At 39.7% G+C, this 23,040-nt stretch overlaps 1 protein-coding gene across 1 annotated transcript in view; it reads left to right on the top strand.

Moving 5' to 3' along the window:
- Nucleotides 1-1,899, top strand: part of MOXD1 (monooxygenase DBH like 1) — a 90,812-nt gene extending 88,913 nt beyond the window's left edge. Inside the window, exon 12 of the mRNA XM_058735296.1 lies at nt 456-1,899. Within this exon, the coding sequence (XP_058591279.1) occupies nt 456-626 (171 nt within the window). The 3' untranslated portion in view covers nt 627-1,899. The remainder of the gene's footprint in view (nt 1-455) is intronic.
- The last annotated feature ends 21,141 nt before the right edge of the window (nt 1,900-23,040 follow it).

Genomic DNA, 23,040 nt, shown 5'->3' with positions numbered 1-23,040 from the left:
TCCCCTCCAGGCAAAATCTAAGGAACGGACAAATATCCATGAATCCGATGTTTCAGTTGTCATTTGATATGTCTGATAATTTACTTGTTCCATAACTGCTCGGGTTGACCGAAAACTCCTGATTCCACTCCCTTTGAAGAGGGAGATTGGCTGTTAAGCTAAGGCTGGAATGAAGCGGGGATAGGATGAGATGAGAGCTTCGAAAAGCAACAGAGCCTGGTTTGTGTCTCTCCATCCGAAAGGCACATCTGGCTTTCTTCTCCACGTCCCTTAGAATCCCTCAGGCTCCAACTCCTTTGACCTTTGACTCCTTAAGCAGCCACCCATGCCACCCACCCCTTTTACCCTGCAGAAGTCGGGGGGTGGGGTGGGGGGGGAGTGGGGGGGGGAATTGAGCGAGCCTGGCCATGAACCTGCTCTTCAATCACTGGCATTGTTTACTTTTTCATTTTCAGATTCAAGGGATGACAGCATTACCTCCACACGTGGAAAGACCATATAAAGCAGAGCCCTTGGTGTGTGGAACCTCTTCTTCCTCTTCTCCGCCCAGAAACCACCCTCTTGAGCTGCTCGTGTGTTTCATGGTACTCTGCAGTCTGTTGCACAGCACACACTTGTGGTCATAATTCTGTGCTGGGGGACAGTGTTTTCTGTGATCCGAACGTGTCAGGTCAAAGACACTTTGGACATGAAGAGCAGAGTGTGAGGAGTGTGGAGACCTTCCCGTCACACACGCCCTTCCTCCCTACACCATCCTTCCCCGTCTACCCGAGAGATGCCGATTGGGTTCTCTTTCTTTTGCTCAGATACGTCTGATAAAATGTATCCATTGCCAATAAAGCAAAACTGGACTGACTTAACACCACCTCTTTAAAAATTCGGACAAAGTTAAGTGGAAGTGAAAGAGTGTCTGATTTCCTTCCATATTTCATTTTATGTAAACACTCATCATCGCCATTTCACTTTTTACTTCATCATTTGGCTTCTATATTCCTTTCTCAGAAGACTTCCATCTTAACAGCGTAAAAGGAAGCACTCTCTCTTCCCATGTTCCTTCCTCTTTCTTGTTCTTTGGGTGTGACTTCCCCAGGGCAACAATGGTTCTTTCTGTGTTTCATTGTCAATCCAGCTCTGTCTTCCTCTGGGAAAAACCAATGGGCCCCTTACCTCTGTGCTTTTTGAAGATGCCCATTCTAGTTTCTTGGTTTATCTGAGTCTCTTGGTACCCCCAAATGACCCCAAACCCATCTCAAAGCATTTCTTTATCCTTCCCTGCTCTGCACTGGACAGGTGAGTTTATCTTGAGCTCTATCACTCTCTAAAAAGAAAGAAGCTATAAGAAACACGGAAATGGTATATGGTGGACTGTAGGCTGAGGAGAAAATGTAGCTGGCTGCAAACCCCATGCTGTGAGGGGTCCTTTATGAGGTGTCAGGTCAAAGGGGGATAGTCTGAGCCAACCTAGGAGGGCATGAGGTCCCTGCAGTACCTCCCTGACCACGTTGGGTGTCACACGTGCCGCATCCTGGCTCAATTTGAGTCGCAGTTGCTGTTGTAGGTTTATTTTTTATATTAGTTAATGAACTAACTTTCCTTAGTAGAATGTGTCACCAGTGGAAGATCTTGTCTCCTTTTAGGTTCCCTTGGTATAGTTCAGCCAAATCTTGTTGTGTGTCCTTTCCTCATTTCTTAAGCAGTCTTTTGGGATCGTATGAATAAACTCAATAAAATTAAGTTTTTGTGTGGTATCTTGTACGCTCCTTGAGAGAACCAAGAGATTCAGTACTGATGTTTCCAGCCAAATTGATTGAAAATGTTGCATTTTGTATTCCATTCTTTTAAGCCCTTTCTCTCCTGCAAACAATATCGTCTTTTGAATAAATACCGTATTTTAGAGTGTTTCCTTTCTGGTTGTCAGAATTTATCCACTTACTGAAATGTTTGTACTATTTATGAGGCGTATCTCATAGTTTACTTGTTTTTATTTCATAAGTGCTATATCGAATTCTGTGATTTTCCATACAGATATTTATACAAGGAACACGATAATCCCAAACTCTCCCTGTTTGAAATTTCGTGTTTATTTTACTGCAGAATGTCTGAATTTGAGATGTCAGAGTAAAGTGATTTCCTTTGGAACTTCCATAATGATATGTTTGTTTTCAATGTTCTGAGTCAGGAAGGTGAATCTACAGGCTAGAAAGGGATACACAGCTTTTGGCCGCTTGCGTTGGTGGAACCAGGGAATCAACTTCTTCAGCTGATGTTGCAAAGAATAAAGCTGACATTCTTTTTCTCTTAGGAATTCTCATGAATATGTATGTGTTTGAGGCACAGGGCTCTCTATTTGAAATTAGGATAGGCTATCTGTTGAAAATCTGGTAAGATTCTGATCAATTCTAAATTAGTTTGTTCTTACAACGAGCAGACCTTCCTGAACAGCCCCGGCTTTTTGGTGCTGCCCTTGGCCAAGTTGCATTACCTGTCTCCTAGGCCAGCAGGAAGGAGTGCCTGAGACCAGTGGAGGATGGAGTGTCCACGTCTGGTGATCCCTGCTTTGATTCTTAATGCAAGAAGGGTGGGAAAAAACATGTGATAAGGCCAATCTTCATCAAAGCCATGTGAGGTTGAGGGTATTTGGGTGATCATTTTTTTTCTGAGGGGGTCTCAGGCAGGATCAAGAGAGTCCAAGTGATAATAAAAGAGATGCAATGCACAGAGGCAGACCTATTAAGAACTTTGAACTTCATTTTAATGGCTATGGAGACCAATGATGAATAGCAAACAGGATGACATAGAGAAGCACTGTAAGTGCCCTGTACATGACGACACTGTACGATTTGCTCACCCAAACTCATTGTTGGACACATAGGCCATCTGTTTTTCACTATGATAAACTTTGCTGTGATTATAAGTATCTTCTTCCAATAAATTACTTTGAATGAAATTACAGAATTAATAGTTGTATTTTTCAAGAATTTTAAACTAGTAACTGTAAGTTGAACTTAGATGAATATTGCCAGATGTCTTCAACTTGTTTAAGTTTTTTCAAATGGTTCAGAATTCTATCATCTATCTGTCTATATCTATCTATCTATCTATCTATCTATGTATCTACAGTAAGAGAATGATAATTCAAATATAGTAAAATGATCACAATTGAAGACTTTGGGTGAAGGGTTTTTAAAAATCTCTTCTTTGGCGTTTGAAATTATTTCAGAATACAAAGTTACAAATGTGAATGAAATAATTAAGGATCCACCGACAGTACAGTGACCCATGTGGTCTTTCTCCACTAGGCATTAGCCCACCATTTTGGAGAGGTGAGAAGAGAAGTTGGGTTGGGACTATTCCTCACATGCCGCTGGAGGATTATTCCTCAGTTTGCTGGTTCTGGCTACAGATGGGCATATGCCTAGTTTGGAGGTCCAGAACAAAGGGCTTGAAAAATCCAGGGAGTGAAGAAGGACCCCCAAAACAAAAGAGCAAGAGGTCTTGGAGTTTGGAATCATTCAAAAATATTTATAATTTATTTGTGTTTTTCCCTGATTATAAACCTAATGTGTAATAATGCCTATTCGCTGAAGGAAATCTAGAAAATATGGTAACTTTGAAAAAGGAAATAGCAAAATCTGTTAGCCCTATTACCTAGAGAATTAACCTTTTGGTGCATACGCTTCTAGTATATGCCCATGAAAGGATATCTGTGGGAATCCATATGTTGATACAAGCTAGCACTAGCTAATGCAACAAATGCCAAAATATGAGTGGTTTAACACAACAAGGTTTGTTTCATGTTTATTTAATAGTTCAATGCATGTGACTCATTTGGTAACTGACTCTACTTGTTAAGGTGATTCAGGTACTTCAGAGCTGGTGACTCCGTCAACCCCAGATCCTAAGGGTCCTGTGCATTCACCTTGCTAATGGAGAGACACATGATCTAAAAGTGACATAAATCATTTCCAGATTCACTCTGTCAGTTAAAATTAGTCACATGGCCTCACTAGGATGTAAAAGGGGCTGGGTGTATAATGCTTAATTATAAGCTGCCTGTAGCAAAATAGAGGAGAAGCTGTCTCTGCTGAAATATATATTTTTAGCACAATTGACTTTCATCTAGCTCAGTGATTCCAAGAGTTTTGAGTTGGAAACAATCAGACCAGTAGAGGGGTGCCAACTACACATTTTGTCAAATGGAGCACTAATCAGAATAACTGCTGTTTCACAAATGCCATTGAAAGCCTGCTTGGAACCAGGCTCTACCCTAGAGTGTTGGCCTCAGAACTCAAAAGCAGGTATTGTCTCTGCCGTGATGGAGATGATAGTCTTGTGATGAGGCTCATCGCTGACTGAGTCAGCTAAAATCTCCCATCACCAACATTTCACTTTGAAAAGCGGAAGTATTCAGAATAAATGCCAGTCCTTCCACTTGAATAGATTGAGCTTTGTGAAAAGCTTATTCATCATCAAGGACCATCCTTTTTCCATAGACTTGGACCATGAATCTAGTTTATATCTTAGTTTGATCATCTAAGCCCTACAAAATCAAGCTGTGTACTATGAAACATCTCCCAAGTCCAGCATAGTCAAACTGGTACTTCATGAGCAGAAAACGGATAATTGAATAGACTGATGGCAGCAACCCTTACTCCCCTGGCTAGAGCTGTGTTCTCTGGAAAATATAAAAAGTCATGGAAAACTATTTCAGGGTTAAACAGGCTTACAACAGAACTCTTCAGAGTCTTTAAAATATAAATACACAAGGGGCCCGTGGGTGGCTCAGTTGGTTGAGCGACTGACTTCGGCTCAGGTCACGATCTCGTGATTCACGAGTTCGAGCCCTGCATCAGGCTTTGTGCTGACAGCTCAGAGCCTGGAGCCTGCTTCTGATTCTGTGTCTCCCTCTCTCTCTCTGCCCCTCCCCCACTTGCATCCTCTCTCTCTCTCTCTCTCTCAAAAATAAGTAAGCATTAAAAAAATAAAATAAAATGTAAATCTACATTTGAAAGTCCAAGAGAAGCTGTGTAATACAAAACACCTCCCAGTGTATCATGCTGTGGTGAAGCAACATTCACCAAGAAACATGCTTTGGGGCACACTACTTTCCTGGCAGAACATCTTCAGGTCTCTATAACAAGTTTTTGGAAGATTCCAAACTGTTCATGGGCAACTACAAAACATAGCCCGACAGTCCTCGGCCTTTCATGTGTGCCCACTGGTCTATTCCTTCCTTCTGGTTCTTATTTTGCCAACACACAAACACTACATTTTTATCAATCTAGAGGTAGTATAATACATAGAATTTTAAAAAGGAATTTAAGAGGAAACAGTAAAATGAAATATACTAAAACGAATTACATGGGATGAATAAGGTATTTGAGGAAAGTTGACAAATAAGGCTGTATGTCTTTGGAAAGTTCACGATCGATAGACATAGACTAATGGTGTGCAACTGACGGAATATAAAAAAAAAGATATCGGAAAAGGTGGGGAATAATTTACAAGTGTAGGATGCAAGCCTGAGTTGAACCAATTGCCTCCTTGATAATTTTAAATAACCCTATTAAATATCCACAAGCAAAATAATGCTGTGCATTTATATAATGCTTTGGAACTTGCAGTGTTTCCACAACATTTCTCATTTAATTACAACTGCTCTTATAAGTGAATGCTTATGTTCAGAAAAGTTAAATAGCATGGAATCATGGGAGACCCGTTTCAATCACTTTACAAACTACACGTGGATAAGTCAGACCCAAATTACTTGGACTTACTAAGTTGTTGTCTTCTCACTGATAAAGTGGGAATAATAATATCTAACCTTATAAAGTTGCTTGTGGACTAAAAGTGGTGATGAAGATATAGCACCTGGCACACTGAGCTGTCAAGGCTAGTTTTCTTCCTCTCTTTTCAAGATCTCACACTGAGATGCACACTCTCTGACAAGAAATGGAGATTTTTTTTTCTCTTACTTTTCAGATATAATCAACTAAAATTTGACTTTACCCAAACTACTTTGGCTGAGTGAATGATACTTAATCAAATGAATATTAGATATGAGTGAGTTTGACAATCACTCACTCAAAAGAATCTCTAATGACTGCTTGTTATGTCTTATGTTTCTGAGGAGGAAAAGCATCATATTTTGCTTTTTTTCCTCTTGGAAATAATCTCTTCTCACTGAAATGCTAGTTCAGAGTTAAAATGAACCAGTTTACCTTTTTTGTCTTTCATATGATTAGTTTTGTATGTGAATGGCTATAAATTCTGCTCTTTTATTGCTTTGTGAAATGTTTTCTTCCATATTTGATTACCAGTAACTTCACGTCACCTTGAGCAATTATTCCATAAGTTGTCTTCTTGTAATAGTGTACCTCTGGAAAAACAGGCTTTTCCAAACATATAGTGATATTCTGTTAAGCAAGAATAAGGAAAGATAGGGGAAATTAAAGAGTGGTGTGGGAGGGATCTGTATTACAAGGAAAGTATTTCTCTCTATTAGCCACTAGAGGGCGTTCCGTGTATCTGCTGGTCTTTACAGAACCTGGCCTGACTTTTCACACCAACTCTACTTCCTTCCCTATTACTTTTATTGGAGTTCTTTCTTTCTTCCTTTCTTTTTAATTAATTTATTTTTTGAGAGAGAGAGAGAGAGAGCGAGCAAGCAAGAGAGAGCTGGGGAGGGCAGAGAGAGAGAGGGAAACACAGAATCCAAAGCAGGCTCCAGGCTGAGCTATTAGCACAGACCTCACAGACCACGAAATCATGACCTGAGCCGAAGGTGGATGCTTAACCAACTGAGCCACCCAGGTGCTCCTATCGGAGCTAATTCTAACTTCAATTACCTGAACCTTAAACTTTCTTTCTGAGGGTTTAGCTCCAAGATCAATCTTAAGTCTGTTAAGCTTTTACAGAGATGATTCTAAGCTTCCTTTTAAAATTTCCAAATTGCTGTTTTACTGTAGCTTGCCTTTCATACTTCACCTTCCATTTTGAAATTATTTGGTTCTTTAACCTTTTGTTCTCTTATTTCTCACTTTTTTGCTTTTGTTTTCTAATTTAATTTCCACTTTTAATTTGGATCTAACCATCTTGATCACTACTTCCCAGTCTCTTTATTACTTAGTCCATTAGTTCTTTATTCTTTAAAAGTAAACTTTAACAGCTTGAAGCCCTTCAGCAGAAATCATGAGCAGTTGTGAGGATGCACTTGGCAAACAAGAAGCAGTGGAGGAATTTCCCCCCTAAAACTCTCTGAATCTACATCACTGGCTCGTGTAAAGGATTTCCCAGGACAGTTGAGGAAAATTCCCCAATGCTTAATGTCACAGATGCTAGAGTCATAGATTCCATCACTCAGCACAATGGATTTGTAAGAATGGTGTTGCTTTCCATAGATCCATTCAGTCCTCATATGAAGTACTCTGTTCTTTAAAACTCCATAGTCTCCAAGTTATAAAACCACAGGGTTTGGAGTTAATTTTGACAATTTCATACTCTGGTCAGGAGCCATATACAGTAATTGCACTTGGAGAACTGGACAAATACGGTATACTGAGCCTACTTCTCAGGCTGCCAGTTTTCTTCTGTTGCTTTTGTGATTCCTCATTAGCTACAGAAATTCTCTCTCTCCTTCTCTTAAAATCTCTATTTTTATGGTTAACAGAGATTTCCTGCAGTCCGTCTTTTCTTACTTGAGATGTGGTTGTACATATGGGCTCTGCAAGAACTCTATGCATCCTTTAAACAAATTTAACTTTTCATCAGTCATTCAACCTTGAGTCACTTTGCTACAGACTTGAAATACACTGGTAAACAAAAAAAGCTGAAACTCAAATATAGTGAAAAAAACAGAGGTTGTAGGTTGGATTTTTACGACTCTAATTTTTGAGCCCCTTTTTATAGCTAATATAGCATCAATTCTGATGGCCATAGGACATAGTTTCTTTTCACCTATAGTACACATCTTTACTTGCAATATTTGACAGGTATATTGTATACAGCTAAGTTTTCTATTTCCCCTCAATGTGAGTGGTATTTTTAGAAATTTTAACTTATTTTTGGTATTATCTGTAGATGAATTTATTTAAATCAATAGTTTAAAAGAGCTTTCTTTAGAGCACCTGGGTGGCTCAGTCAGTTAAGCATCTGACTCTTGGTTTTGGCTCAGGTCATGATCTCAGGGTTCGTGAGTTCAAACACCACGTCGGGCTCTGCACTGACAGAGCACTCCTTGGGATTTTCTTTCTCTCCCTCTCTCTCTGCCCCTCCCTCACTCATGTTCTCTCTGTCTCTCAAAATAAATAAATAAACTTAAAAAAATAAAAGAGCTTTCTTTAAGTAAGATATGCCTGGATCTCTAATAAAAATTTTCTTTCTCATGTGATTTGGTCCTATCCTATCTAGTTTATAAATTATATTCTTGAACACTCTACCTACCAGAATGAAAAGGGAACTGGGGGCCGGGATGTGTGAGCAGAGAGCCTACAGGGGAAGAGAGCTTGGACTGTGTCCCTTGGCCAATATTGTATATCTACAGAAGACAATTGTGCATGCTTAGTCTGAAGCTCACAGTAGCTCTAAGAACCTATTTTGATGTGAGGAATTGACTTTAAATCTTTGCCTTACTTCATTACAATGAACAAAGGGTTGATTTAAAGGTGACCCAAGTACAATGAAAAAGGTATGATACAATATTGAATTTTAAAAAATGCTCTTATGATGGTTATTGAAAAATCCACATCCACTAGACTGTAGAATGTGATTTAGCCGAAAAGTTTTTATCGTTTCCCTTTGTAACCCCTCTAGATTTTAGCACAGCGAATTGTCTTTAGTCCTTTCATTATAAATGTTTGTTGAATAATTGTGAAATATGTAGATTAGAGTTTCTCCAATTATGCTTTATTTTATTTTATTTTTTTTTAATTTTTTGGAGCACCTGGGTGGTCAGTCGGTTAAGTGTCCCACTCTTGATCTGGGCTCAAGCCATGATCTCACAGTCATGGGTTTGAGCCCCTCATTGGGCTTTGCACTGACAGTGTGGAGCCTGCTTGGGATTCTCTGTCTCCCTGTCTCTCTGCCCCACCCCTGCCCACTCTCTCAAAATAAATAAAATAAACATTAAAGAAATTTTTTAATCTTTTAAAAATTAAAAAAAATATTTTAGAGAGAGAAAAAGAGAGCAAACAGGGGAGAGGGGAAGAGGGAGAAAGAGAATCAAGCAGGCTCCACACTCAGCACAGATCCTGATGTAGGGCTCAATCCCATGCTCCTGGGATCACGACCTGGGCTAAGATCAAGAGTCAGATGCTCAACTGACTGAGCCACCCAGGTGCCCCTAAAAAAAATTTAAAGTAGGTTGCCAAATCCCAAGAAGCTAAATATATTTAGTATTTAAAATTCTAAAAAAAATTCTGAACTTAGAGTGTTTTGTACCAAATGTAATACAAAGCATGTAACATCAGACAAAATAAATTGTTTTCGTGTGAAGTTCTTTCATGGGATAGCTTATTTCTGGTGGAAAAACACAGCAAACAAAACTAGTATAAGGCCAGGTTTTATAGGCAGGGCTCATTCTGCAAATAGGCAAAATTGATAACCATTCATGTGATCCAGCTTCATGAATTCGAAGGTGTATGGGATGAAGGGAAAAACTCTCCCCCCCGGCTGCTGCCTAAAATTTCAAAAATAGAACATTAGTATTTGGTCACGGGGAAAATAATACAGCCAACCTTATTATTCCTTCCGAAAAGAGAAGGAATTCAGTAGGATGTGGTGGGAGTAAAAGGATTTGAGGAGATGTGCTGGGTGGAGGGGTCTTCCGGTAAAAGAATGAACGTGTGTTCCTACAAGAGGTAACAGGCGCTAAAAAGGAGTCGAAAGCAAACTTCTCTCCCTTTTTCTTCGTCTGAGTAGGTGTGTGCATAAGCCATACCCAAGGTTTGGCAAGATAATTAGCTCTTGATGCATCCTCTCCTGTCACCCACAAAAGCGGCATCCGTACTAAAACAAGAAGGAAAACAAGAGGCTTCTATCCTAAAAGGAGAATCTAGTGCAAAGTTGAAAACGGGCTCCCTCTAAACAGCAGGTGCATTGTCTTTCAGTCTGCTGTAAGAAGAAATGGGCTTGACTAATAAAGAACAAAGTTACTGAGAGGGAGGTCAAGGGAAAAGAGGGGCTCCCTCCTGTCCCTTGGGGGTAGGTGTGACCTTCTTCCTACCGAAGAACGGAAGGAGCCACATATTGTCGAAGGCCTCCTTTGCTTTTAAGGGACGTGGCCTCCACTGTGTGAACAGATGCCCAGCCAGCGGCAGGAACATTCTCCATCACTGGGGGATCCAGCCATTTGAGCCAACACTGTGGTCCCTTAGATTCGTCATTCTTCTTCCCTCGTGATGTCTCCCCACCCTCCCTGCTACCTTCTACCTTCAACCTTCGGACTCACCCTTCCTGTCTTTCTTCTTGTTTACCTCCTCTCAGCTGGACAGCACGTGTTTAGCACCAACTTGATCAGGCCAGAAACATGACAAATTTCCTAACTTTCTGGAACCGACCACCTAATGGGAGAGAAATATAATGAACAACAATCATACAAATACCCCTGTCCATATGTTAGAATGGCTAAAATAAAAATACACTGGGAAAATGCCAATGAGGATATGAAGCAAAAATGTATCAATCACTCACACATCGCTGGTAGGAATATAAAATGGTGCAGCCACTTTGATAACAAGTTTGCAGTTAGTTTCTTATAAAAGGAAACATTCATTTAATATATAACTCAGCCTTCACACTCTTGGGTGTTTATAGTAGAGACAGGAAACCTTGTGTTCACACAAAAACTTACATGAATGTTCGTAGCAGCTTTATTTGTATAACTAAAACCTGGAAACAACAACTCAATTGTTCTTTTTTTATAACATTTATTTATTTACTTTGAAAGAGAGAGAACGAGCAGGGGAGGAGCAGAGAAAGAGGGAGACAGAATATCAAGCAGGCTTCGCGATGTCAGCATAGAGCCCAATGTGGGGCCCGATCTCGCCAACCATGAGATCGTGACCTGAGCCAAAATCAAGAGCGGGACGCTGGACAGACTGAGCCACCCAGGCACCCCAACCCAAATGTTCTTAAATGGATGAATGGAAACACAAACTGGGGTACATGCAACCACTGTAAAAGCCACTCAGCAGTAAAAAGGAATGGGCTGCTATATGAGAACTTGGATGGTTCTCCACGTCATTATGCCCAGCGAATAAGGCAATCTAGAAAAGTTACACAATGTACATTTCCACTTATATAATATTATCAAAATGGCACCGTCATAGCGGTGGAAGAGAGACCAGTGGTTGCTAGGAATTAGGGTCGGGTGTAGGATTTGACTATCAAGGAATAAAGTGAGGATGTTTCTTTGTGGTGATCGAGTAGTTCTGTTTCTTGATTGTGATAGTTACACAAATATATACATGTGATGAGATCTCTCAGTCTATGTACACTTCTCTTCCAAAAAAAAAAAAAAAGAAAGAAAGAAAGTTCATGAAAATATGAAAATACTGGCGAAATACCAACATTGTCTGTAGTTTAGTTCATTGTATTATACCAGCATCAATTTGCTCCTTTTGACAATGCGCTATGGTTATGTCAGGTGTCGTCATTCGGGAAAGCTGGGTGAATGGTACACAGACTATCTGTACTAATTTTTCGTCTCCTTGTGAATCTTAAGCTATTCCAAAATAAAAAAGTGTACATGAAAAATGTTTAAGTACCAGAAACATTTCACTGCGTGTTTGTTGGAGAACTCACACAAATAAATAATATTAGGATTGGGATCTGTCCTCAGTGGGGGAGTGCGGAGTGTCAGGAGAACGTTCAATTTCAGGAATGGGAGTTGAGAAACATCATCTGGAACGTCTGCTTTGCTCCAGCTTGGGGCCAGCTGCAGTTACAACGAGGACCGGGGCTGCTGTGCCCTTTTATTCAGCTGAACTCATTTGTGCCGCCTCTGTTGTCTGGTGACTCATCTCAGCTGAAGCTGCGAGGGCCCCTGGTGTGTCTGAGAATGTTCCATGGTCTCAGCCTCGTTGCCAGGGCTGATGTGATTTTTAATGAAAACCTTTCCCTCCAAAAGCCAGACTTTCTCAACTTCTGTAGAACAGTCTTTCTTATTCAAAGACCATTGCCAGCTTGATTCTGTCAGAGTGTATGGGGGCAAAATAACAACGTTTTCCCTTGATAATGTCTGGATACCAACAATACATATACCGCTGCTCAGGTCCACTCGCTCATTTAACACTCGGTTTCCTTTCGTGGTTGCTCTAAAATGTCACTACGCCCTAACAACACAACATTTTCATCTCTCCTACAGTTAGGAAATATATGAAACAGTATTTGGATGATGTTTAAGGGACAAACAGAAGTGCTTAACAGAAGACACTTAATTGTAGATACTGTTTTTTTTTTAAGACCTTACTTTTATTTAGAAGACATTTTTTAATGTTTATTTTTGAGAGAGAGAGACAGAGTGTGAGCGGGGGAGGGCCAGAGAGAGGGAGACACAGAGTCGGAAGCAGGCTCCAGGCTCTGAGCTGTCGGCACAGAGCCCGACGCGGGGCTCGAACTCACGAACTGCGAGATCATGACCTGAGCTGAAGTCGGACGCCCAACTGACTGAGCCACCCAGGCACCCCATAAAGACCTTATTTTTAAAGACCACTTTAGGGGCGCCTGGGTGGCTCGGTCAGTTAAGCATCTGACTTCAGCTCAGGTTATGATCTCATGGTCCGTGAGTTCGAGCCCCGTGTCAGGCTCTGTGCTGACAGCTCAGAGCCTGGAGCCTGTTTCAGATTCTGTGTCTCCCTCTCTCTCTGCCCCTCCCCTGTTCATGCTCTGTCTCTCTCTGTCTCAAAAATAAATAAACGTTAAAAAAAATTAAAAAAAAATAAAGACCACTTTAATCTTTACAACAAACTTGGGAGGAAGGTACAGAAATTCCTCACATATTCCATGGCCCGCCCCCTTATATATTGTTCCTCACATAAATAAATTTAGTCAGCAGACTGATGCTATTCTTAGCAAAGTAATTCTCATTTATTTAGTTGATAATGGTTAGTGTTAGCATGGTATTTATTTTTCCGTGTTTTTACTTTTCCCTGATATGCGTCTTCATATTTAAAGTGGGTTTCTTTGGGGCAGTGTGTAGTTGGGTCTTGCTATTTTATCCAATCTGGTCATTTCTGTGTTTTAACTGGTGTCTTTAGACCACTTACATTCAATACCATTATTGACATGGTTGGTTCCAAACCTATTACCTTACCGTTTCCTACTGGTTCCATCTGTTTTTTGTTCACGTTTCTCTCTTTTTCTGCCTTATTTTGGATTAACTGAATCTTATTTATAGCTTCACCTTGTTTTCTTGCTGGCGACTTAGGACTCTTAGTTATGTTGTTTTAGTGGTTACTGGAGGGGGTAGAGTGTGTGTCTCTAACTTTTCTCATTCTGCCTTCAAGTGATTTCTCATTACTTTGTGTATAGTGTGAGAACTTCTCGACGGTATGTTCACGTTTCTCCTCTTGAGACCTTTTTGTCATTGTCATATACTTTATTTCTACATGTGTTATGAACCCCACGATATGTGACATTAACAGTGTATTACCCTTAAAGAAATTTCGGTGATAAGAAAAGGCATTCGACCCATGCAGTCAACATTCCAGCATCTTCCTTTCTTTATGTGGATCCAGCTTTCTATCTGGTATCATTTGCCTTCTGCTTGTCAGATTTCCTTGAACATTTCTTGCAGTGCAGGTCTTCGAGCATTAAATTCATTCAGCTTATATTGCGAAAAAGTCTATGTTTCACCCTCTTTTGGGAAGACATTTTGCTGGGTAAAGATTTCTAGGCTGTTAGTTTTCTTTCTTTTCTTTCTTTTAGTGTTTTAAACATGTTGCTCTTGACATTACTTCTGACAAAAATGTGCTATCATCATCTTTATTCTTCTGTGCATAGTGGGTCTTTTTCTCTGGTTTTGATTTATCACTAGTTTTGAGTAATTTGATCATGATATGCCTTGATGTATTTTTCAGCATGTTTTTTGCACTGGGGGCTTGTTGAGATTCCTGGATCTGGGATTTGGAGTTTTCATCCCATTTGAGGAAATTTTGGCTATTGTTTCTTCAAATATTTTTCTGTCTTCCAGCCTCCTCCTTTAGGGACTCCAATTGTTTGTATATTAGGTTTCGTGAAATTGTACCACGGTGATTGGTGCTTTATGTATTTACTTTTTCAGATCAGTCTTTTTTCTCACTGTGCTTCATTTTGGTCATTTCCCATTGCTATGTCTTTTCAGTAATGTCTTTTCAGTAATGTACACTCTATTAACTACTCCTTGTCTTTTTAAAATAATTTTTTAATGTTTATTTATTTTTGAGAGAGAGAGAGAGAGAGAGCAGGAGGGGCAGACAGAGAGGGAGACAGAAGCTGAAGCAGACCCCAGGCTCTGAGCTGTCAGCACAGAGCCCGATGCAGGGCTTGAACTCACGGACCGTGAGATCATGACCTGAGCCGAAGTCGGTCGCTCAACCGACTGAGCCACCCAGGCGCCCCTCTATTACCACTCTTTGTATTCTTCATCAAAGACATTGTAGTTTTCATCTCCAGAAATTTGAACTGAATCTTTTATATCTTCCATTTCTCTATTTAGCATGCTCTATCTTTCCTCTAGTTTTTGAAACATATGGAATATAGATATAACTATTGTAATGCCCTTGGCTACTATCCCATGACCTTCCCCTCTCTAGATCAGTTTCAACTGATTGACTTCCCCCCCCCCCCCCACTATGGACTGTATCTTCTTGTATCCTTACAGGACTTTCTTGGCAGCAATTTTTGATTAAATGCTGGACACTTTGAAATTCACTGTAGTGGTTGCTGGATATTTTTGTGTTATTATGAATATTCTTGAATTTTGTTCTGGATCACTCTTAAGTTACTTGGAAACAGTTCAATCCCCAGATCTTTTAAGTTTTGTTGGTGGAAACATCTAGCCTAGGGTTAATTTTTTCCTCACTTCTGAAGCAAGAAATGTCTCAGCATTTTAACCAATGCCCCCATTAATTATGAGTTTTTCACTCTGACTGGTGGAAACAGACTCTAGCATTACTTTCAGTGTAGTGTAACCTCCAGGCACTATTCCCTCCAAACAATTCAGATGGTTTTTCCCCTGGCTTCAGCTGAGCTGATTAGTAGTCAACTGAATGCTTAATGAGGACCCCTGCAGATGCCTGGGGTTTTCTCTCTGTTCATCTCTTTCCTCTCTATAACCTTCCTGTGAATACTAACATCCTTGGCTTTCTTGTAAGCCCCGTTCTGTCTCCTCAACTCAGGGAGATTACTGGATTCCTTTGACACTGAACAGGACAGCCTAGATAAATACTTATGAAATTGGTAAGCTTATATGTCAACAAATCTCATTATGGGTTGATATCTGAAATGACTTGGTTTCTACCTGAATCGTTACTTTTCCCACAAGGAAGGAGAAAAGCCTACCTACCTGGTCAACGGGGTTCCTTGGGTGTGGGGCAGGAATGGGAGGTTTCCATCCATTTCATGGGGCCCAGTTGAAAAGGGAACAGTAAGGTCAGGGAAGAGTGTAGAAGCAAGAGGAGCAGAAACCTCTTGAGTTTTCTGAGTTTGAGGCAGATTGGTTCAAGCCACAGGAAGTCAGACATCCAGACAGAAGGGGCCAGCTGTAGGTGTCCACTTCTCCAGGGGTCTCTTGACTCTTCCCATCCCTCACATCTGGATTGGTGGTTCCTCTTCTATTACCCAATAATATCATGTGCTCCCTTTTTCAGAAGATTCATTACTATATATTCCCTGCATCATTTTCTACGTCCTCTGACCTTTAAATTCCACAAAGATAAGAATTCTAACCATCTTATTGTTTTCTCACTTGCTCCCAACATACTACCAGGTACAGAGAAAGTGCTCAATAAACACTTGTTGAATAAATGGATTCTTTTACAAATTATTAGACGATAATCCAGGTTGCTTCCAAGACCAGTCTCATCTCACTTTCCAATCACATTTAATGCAAGGATCACTACCTCCTTCTCTCTTCAGAGTTTCTCTTCTCGTTCTTCCCCAGACTTCCATCTTTTCCTAAACCCTACCCACTCCTTGAATTTAAAGTGGCAAATTCAGTAACTATGGTGGCCAAGCCAGTAATATAAATAAGCATTGTACTTGCCAATTATTAGGAAATTTGGAAAGAAGAAGTCTCTGGTCAAATTAAAGAACACAAGCATAAACTAAAAGTTTCAATTTTTAAAAATTAAGTTAAATTTAGAAAATGCTGAGTCAGCCATACAGAATGGATTTATGTGATCTAGCAACTTTCAGGCTTAAATGTTGGTGCTCTTTAGGGTTCTGTCCTTCTTGGGGTTCATTATTGTTTGTATCATGATAATTCCTGGCCTCCAACATATTGGACTAGGTACAGCAACATGGATTTATATATATATATATATATATATATATATATATATATGTGTATAATTATATTGTTATATATATGGTGTTACATTATATATTATATAATATATAACATATACTATATGTTATGTTATATAGGTATATACTATATTTTGTAAGAATATATATGGCATCTATATTAGGTCAAATTTTATTACAACTCATCTTGCTCCAAAAAGTCCATCTTCTTATCTATTTCCTTTTCGTGAACAGATCCCACAGTCTTCTCACTCACCTAAACTGGAAAATTTGAACTCATCATAGATTTCACCCACCTCTTCAATTTTCATAGTCATCTGTCCCTGTGTCTCATAGATCCTTGAGTGTTATGAGTTCAATTGTATGTTTTAAAGTTTATTTATTCTGAGAGACAGAGAAAGAGGGAGAGAGAGAGAGAGAGAGAGAGAGTAGGTGTGCACAAGTGCGGGAGGGGGGCAAAGAGAGAGAGAGAGGGAGAGAGAAGGAGAGAGAGAATCTCAAGCAGGCTCTGAGCTGTCAGTGCAGAGCCTGACTGGAGGCTCAAACCCACGAACTGCAAGATCGTGACCTGAGCCAAAATCAAGAGTCCAACGCTTAGCCTGCTTAATGGACTGAGCCACCCAGGCATCCCCAATTCAAATTCTTATTATCTTTTGTTTGGTCTTTTGCCAGTTACCTTGTCAGTGATTCCAAAACCTGGATGTGTCAGAATCATATTGGAATAATTTGTTAACATAAAACTTCCCAGTCTCATCCCTGTGTCATACCTACTGAAGCGTAATCTCAGAGGATGGGCTTGGAACGCTCACAATTGGTTAATTAAAGCAATGTGATAGCTTCTCAAAAATACTCATCAAAATTCTTTATTGTTATATCATCTAGGTTTATATTTTTTTTTAATTTTTTTAATCTTTATTTTTGAAAGAGAGAGACAGAGTGTGAGTGGGGGAGGGGCACAGAGAGAGGGAGACACAGAATTCGAAGTAGGCTCCAGGCTCTGAGCTGTCAGCACAGAGCCCGACGCGGGGCTCGAACTCACGAACCGTGAGATCATGACCTGAGCTAGAGTCGGATGCCCAACCGACTGCACCACTCAGGCGCCCCTTGGTCTATATTTCTAATAAACATACACACACTCATGCTGCCCTCTTCCTCCCTCTTCCTAGAGGGGAAAGTACATCACCTTCATGCTACAAAAAGAAGTCACAGTTCAAGATGCTGCAAGACAACCCAGAAATGCCTCAAGCTTGAGAACTGTAACAATGGACCACGCAAGTGAAAAGGCAAAACACGGGCAAGCTTCTGAGTTAGAAAACGATCCAGAAACTCAGAGCCCAAAACCCAATTGCAACACCAAGAAATGAAATCATTTTCCTCAAAAAAGAATTTATCTTCCTCATGGTTCATGGAAGAATTTTTGCTGATTGTGTGAAAGAAAGATTTCTATCAGTTTTGTGGACAGATTTTAAAGCTAATACTGGACATGAAAGACACGTGAAACACAGCCTTGCCTATTTTCAATGGACTAGTGAAAATCCCTCAGACATAGTAAATAGTTCCATTTTATTGTCTTAACATTTGCTCATCTTTAACAGAAACACATTCTCTACAAATAACACATTTTCATAGTTAGATGAAAAATGCGAAAAAGCTGAAGTAACAGTTAACAAAGTTTCTTAATAAAACTTCCACCTGTAAGAAATACTTTCAGAATGACAGTGCTGATTATTCAACCCAAAGTGTTAAAAAAGAAATTGTTGCTGGCTCAGCGCTGTCAACATAGCTATGAGCAGGAAGGAGGCGCCATCTTGTGGTACAAATGAAAAATGATTTGAAGTGTAGGCAAGCCAAAAGTTCTCATTACATATTTATTTCCTTGCATTTGGAACTATTGAGTTCATAATGGCATCTGTTTTATCACCATCCAGATACAATAGACCCATGTAAACATTTTTTTTTTTTTTTTGCAACAGCTGGAACCTTTATGTATGAGCCAACACAGAATGCCAAATGCGGTTTTGATTTTAGCTTCTTTTTGGAGCCGGTTAGGAGCACAGTGCCCTCTTGTGGTAGATTTGTCACGTTTGCAAAGAGAGTGGTAAATTCTCAGGAAGGAATCCAGGTAAGAATTTAAAGGATTTGAATTTTGTCAGAAGGTTGGGTGGGCATTTAAGGATCTGCATAGAAATCTTGAATGCAATCCTAATTTTCTATTATTATTGCATAATAAAAACAATAAAGTTCATCTTTTTTGTTTGTTTCCAGTTTTTATTTAAATTCTAGTTAACATATAGGTAATGGTTTCAGGAGTAGAACCTAGTGATTCAATCACTTACATATAACGGTGCTCATCCCAACAAGTGCCCTCCTTAATACCCATCACCCGTTTCACCCATTCCCCACTCCCCCCCCTCTCCAGCAACCTTGTTTATTCTCTATTATCAAGAGTCTCTTATGGTTTGCCTCCTCTTTTTTTTTTTCCTTTCCCTATGTTCATCTGTTTTGTTTCTTAAATTCTACATATGAGTGAAAACACATTGTATTTGTCTTTCTCCGGCTGACTTATTTTGCTTAGTAGCTCTATCCACATCATTGCAAATGGCAAGATTTCATTTTTGATGGCTGAGAAATATTCCAGTGTGTGTGTATATGCGTGTGTGTGTGTGTGTGTGTGTGTGTATCACATCTTTATCCATTCATCAGGCAATAGATATTTGGGCCCTTTCCATAATTTGGCTATTGTTGATAATGTTGCTATAAACATTGGGGTGTATGTGCCCCTTTGAGTCAGTATTTTTGTATCCTTTGAATAAATACCTACAAGTGCAATTGCTAGATCATAGGGTAGTTCTATTTGTAACTTTTTACTTCAATACTGTTTTCCAGAGTGGTTGCACCAGTTTGCATTTTCACCAACAGTGTAAGAGGGTTCCCCTTTCTCTGCATCTTCACCAATATCTGTTGTTTTCCTGTGTTGTTAATTTTAACCATTCCAACAGGTGTGAGGTGGTATCTCATTATAGTTTTGATTTGTATTTCCCTGATGATAAGTGATATTGAGCATCTTTCCATGTGTCTCGTGGCCATCTGGATGTCTTCTTTGAAAAACTGTCTGTTCATGTCTTCTGCCCATTTCTTAACTGAATTTCTTGTTTTTGGGGGATGTTGAGTTTGATACATTCTTTTTAGATTTTGGATACTAACCCTTTATTATATATGCCTTTTAAAGACATTTGTCATAAAGTACAGTACTGGTTTTGAACCCAAACAGTGCTTCCCAGTCTCTTGTCTTGCACACAGTGGAATCTATCAAAAACAATGACATATACGTGTTCCTAGACACTTTCAATTGAAACAAACAATAAGACACTCCTCAATTTATTGCCAACATCCATTTGTGAGAAGTGTTGCTAAATTTAGATTTTATCTCAAGAACCTGAATGTTTAACTGGTGTCTGGCATAATAAAAACATACTGGTTTCACTGAATTTTTTAATGAGTAGAAACCTTTACATTTCCTATCTGTGAGAATTCAGATGTGATTCTTCTCATGAAATGGAGGAACCAGTTAAGTCATGAAAGCTGTGCAAATTAACTTTTATGTTTTGAACTATAAAATTTAATATTTTGTTATATTTAATATTTCTATTAATATTTCTGCTTGAATATAAATTATTAGATGAAACACATATTTCGTCCCTGCTAAATATCAGGAGCTGCACTGTATGCAAGGTGAACAGGGAGAAAAGATACAGCTCTTACTTTCAAAAAGTGTGCTGGGTAATAAGCAAAAAACTACCTATGTTTTATTTTGTTTTAAATGAACCAAGTTGTTCACAATGTAGGCTTGTTTAAAAATAAAATAGATATTAACATAGTTTTCCTAAACGGGAGGTATACTTTTCTGGTTCATTTAAAAATTTTTTCTATCTTTGGGGCATCTGGTGGCTCAGTTGGTTAAGCAACCAGCTCTTGCTTTCAGCTCAGGTCATGATCTCACGGTTCGTGGGTTTGAGCCCCATGTCAGTGCAGAGCCTGCTTGGGATTCTCTTTCTCTCCCTCTCTCTCTCTGCCCCTCCCCCTGCTTGATCTCTCTCTCCAGCCTCCTCTCTCTCAACATAGATACATAAACTTTAAAAATTGTGTATCTTCTCAGCTTTCTAATTTTTTTTTTTAATGTTTTTTATTTATTTTTGGGACAGAGAGAGACAGAGCATGAACGGGGGAGGGGCAGAGAGAGAGGGAGACACAGAATCGGAAACAGGCTCCAGGCTCCGAGCCATCAGCCCAGAGCCTGACGCGGGGCTCGAACTCACGGACCGCGAGATCGTGACCTGGCTGAAGTCGGACGCTTAACCGACTGCGCCACCCAGGCGCCCCGTCTTCTCAGCTTTTTAAAATAAAGAGAGTGTAAATGAACTTTAAATTTGAAACTGTCTGCATAGTATGGCCATCCTATGAGGTCTATATTCATCAACATTCTCCAGAGGAACAGAGCCAATAGGAGATCAATGATAGGTACACGACAGATAAACAGATAGACTAGAGGGGATTTATTATAAGAATCGGCAGACATTGTTGTGAAGTCAGAGACATCTGTCTGAAAGCTGGAGAAGCAGGAGAACTGGTGTAATTTAGTCCGAGTCCAAAGGTCTGAGAAATGGGGGCTGATGATGAAAATCCCTATCTGAATCTGAAGGCCCAAGAAGTAGGAGTGCTGATGTTCAAGGGAGGGAGAAGATGCATCTCTCAGCTCAAGCAGAGGGAGAGAAAGAGAGAGAGAGAGGGAGAGAGAGAACAAATTCATCCTTTCTGGACATTTTTGTTCTACTTAAGCAAGTTCTCAAGAGATTGGATCAAGCCTTCCCCACTGGGGAGAACGATTTGCCTTTATTCAGTTCACTTATTCAAATGCTAATCTCTTCTGGAGACACCCTCACAGACTCTCCCTGAAATAGTGTTTTACCAGCTCTCTGGCCATCACTTAGCCCAGTCATGTTGTCATATGCAGTTAACCATCACAGGGCCCATTCTTGCCTTCTGAGTACTTATGGAAGGTAGAAATTTGAGATCACTAGACTTTCATATGTAAGGGGTGCCCTTTTTCATATAATTATCTTAATACACAATCCTTAAGACAAATAAAGGGACTTTGACTTATGCCCTAGGGGCTGTGGGTAACTACTGGCAGCTTTCTGGAAGCTACTCAGGCCACTAAAATGAGCAGAGCAGACTGCTTCTGGGAAGATAAGATTCTGCAGAATAAAATACCTATAGGAATTTGCTGTCTCAACTTGGAGACTTTGTGATTGAACTTAATGCACATCCATTATAATACTTCAATTCAGGCAGAAAAAAGTATGCCAAGAGATCTGTGGAGAAGTGGGACCTGTTCACACTGGAACATAAAACTAGAAAAGGTGTTTCGTTTAGGTCTTGATTTGAAGGGTTCCAGAAAGAAGCTAGGTTGAAACTCTCTCCTACACTAGTCTGATTAATATTTGATGTTCCACTTTTTTCACACAGTGATTCACAATCTCCTATATGTTTAGTATATTCTAGGTTCTTAGAAAAGGGTCAAGTGAGGGGAGAGAATTTATAATCTACCTTACCTTCTGGTAAAGAAAAAAAAAAGTCTCAGTACAAGAAACAATGGGGACCAGTATGAAATGGGCTACAGTCAATATTATAGGAAGGTACAAGCTGGGGAAAGAGAAGTGTTATAGTGAACACTTTTCCCTGGGCTACCTTCTTCAAGTGCATTTCCTCATTTAACCTTCAAAAGTCCGTGAGGAGTTTCCAGACATAAACAAAACGTGTACTGTGCTGAAAACCATATGCTGGTTAGGCAGAGAATCAGAGATTATAATAACAAAGATAATAGTAATACAGTTATAATAACCAGGAGATATAATTTCTTGAGGCTGAACCATGTACTACACTAGGTGACAATCTTATGAAGTTGCCCCAATGGTTCCTATTTCGTAGATGAGAAAATTGAAGCTTAGGGAGATTAAATAATTCTCTTCCAAAAAAGAATAGTAAATACTCAGTGAGGATTTAGACTCAGTACCATCTGAGTCTCAGACCCATAATCTTGGCCCTCTGTTAGGATGCTCTTGAGTCTGGACTCTGAAGCCCATGCTTCACTATCATGCCCCTCTTCAAATGTTTTTCCCTGGAGCATGAACCATACATGTCAAGGATTGCTCAGTGGATATGACTACAGCATAAGAAGTTCTTTCAGTTAAGACATAACATCTCCAGAAGCTTCTTATTGAACACAGCACGCCTCTAAAGGATTCAGTTCTTCAGCTCATGTTTTCTACTGGTCACCAGAAAGGAGATGCGTGGCCAGGTAAGTTTGGGAAACACATGGTTCAGAAACTTAGAAAGTTGTTTTTTGTTTCTTTTTTTTAATTGCAAGACTTCTCAGTATCATTAAAGAGTTGTAGTCATAATAGTTGTAAAAGTTCTCCTTGACATGTGATATGCCAGGCATTTTTCTCAATGTTTAATATATGGCGCGTGATT

This window comes from Neofelis nebulosa, chromosome 6 (genome assembly GCF_028018385.1).
Source record: "Neofelis nebulosa isolate mNeoNeb1 chromosome 6, mNeoNeb1.pri, whole genome shotgun sequence".
NCBI lineage: Eukaryota > Metazoa > Chordata > Mammalia > Carnivora > Felidae > Neofelis > Neofelis nebulosa.
The sequence above is the reverse complement of the archived record's forward strand: the minus strand, read 5'-3'. Positions and strand labels throughout refer to the sequence as shown.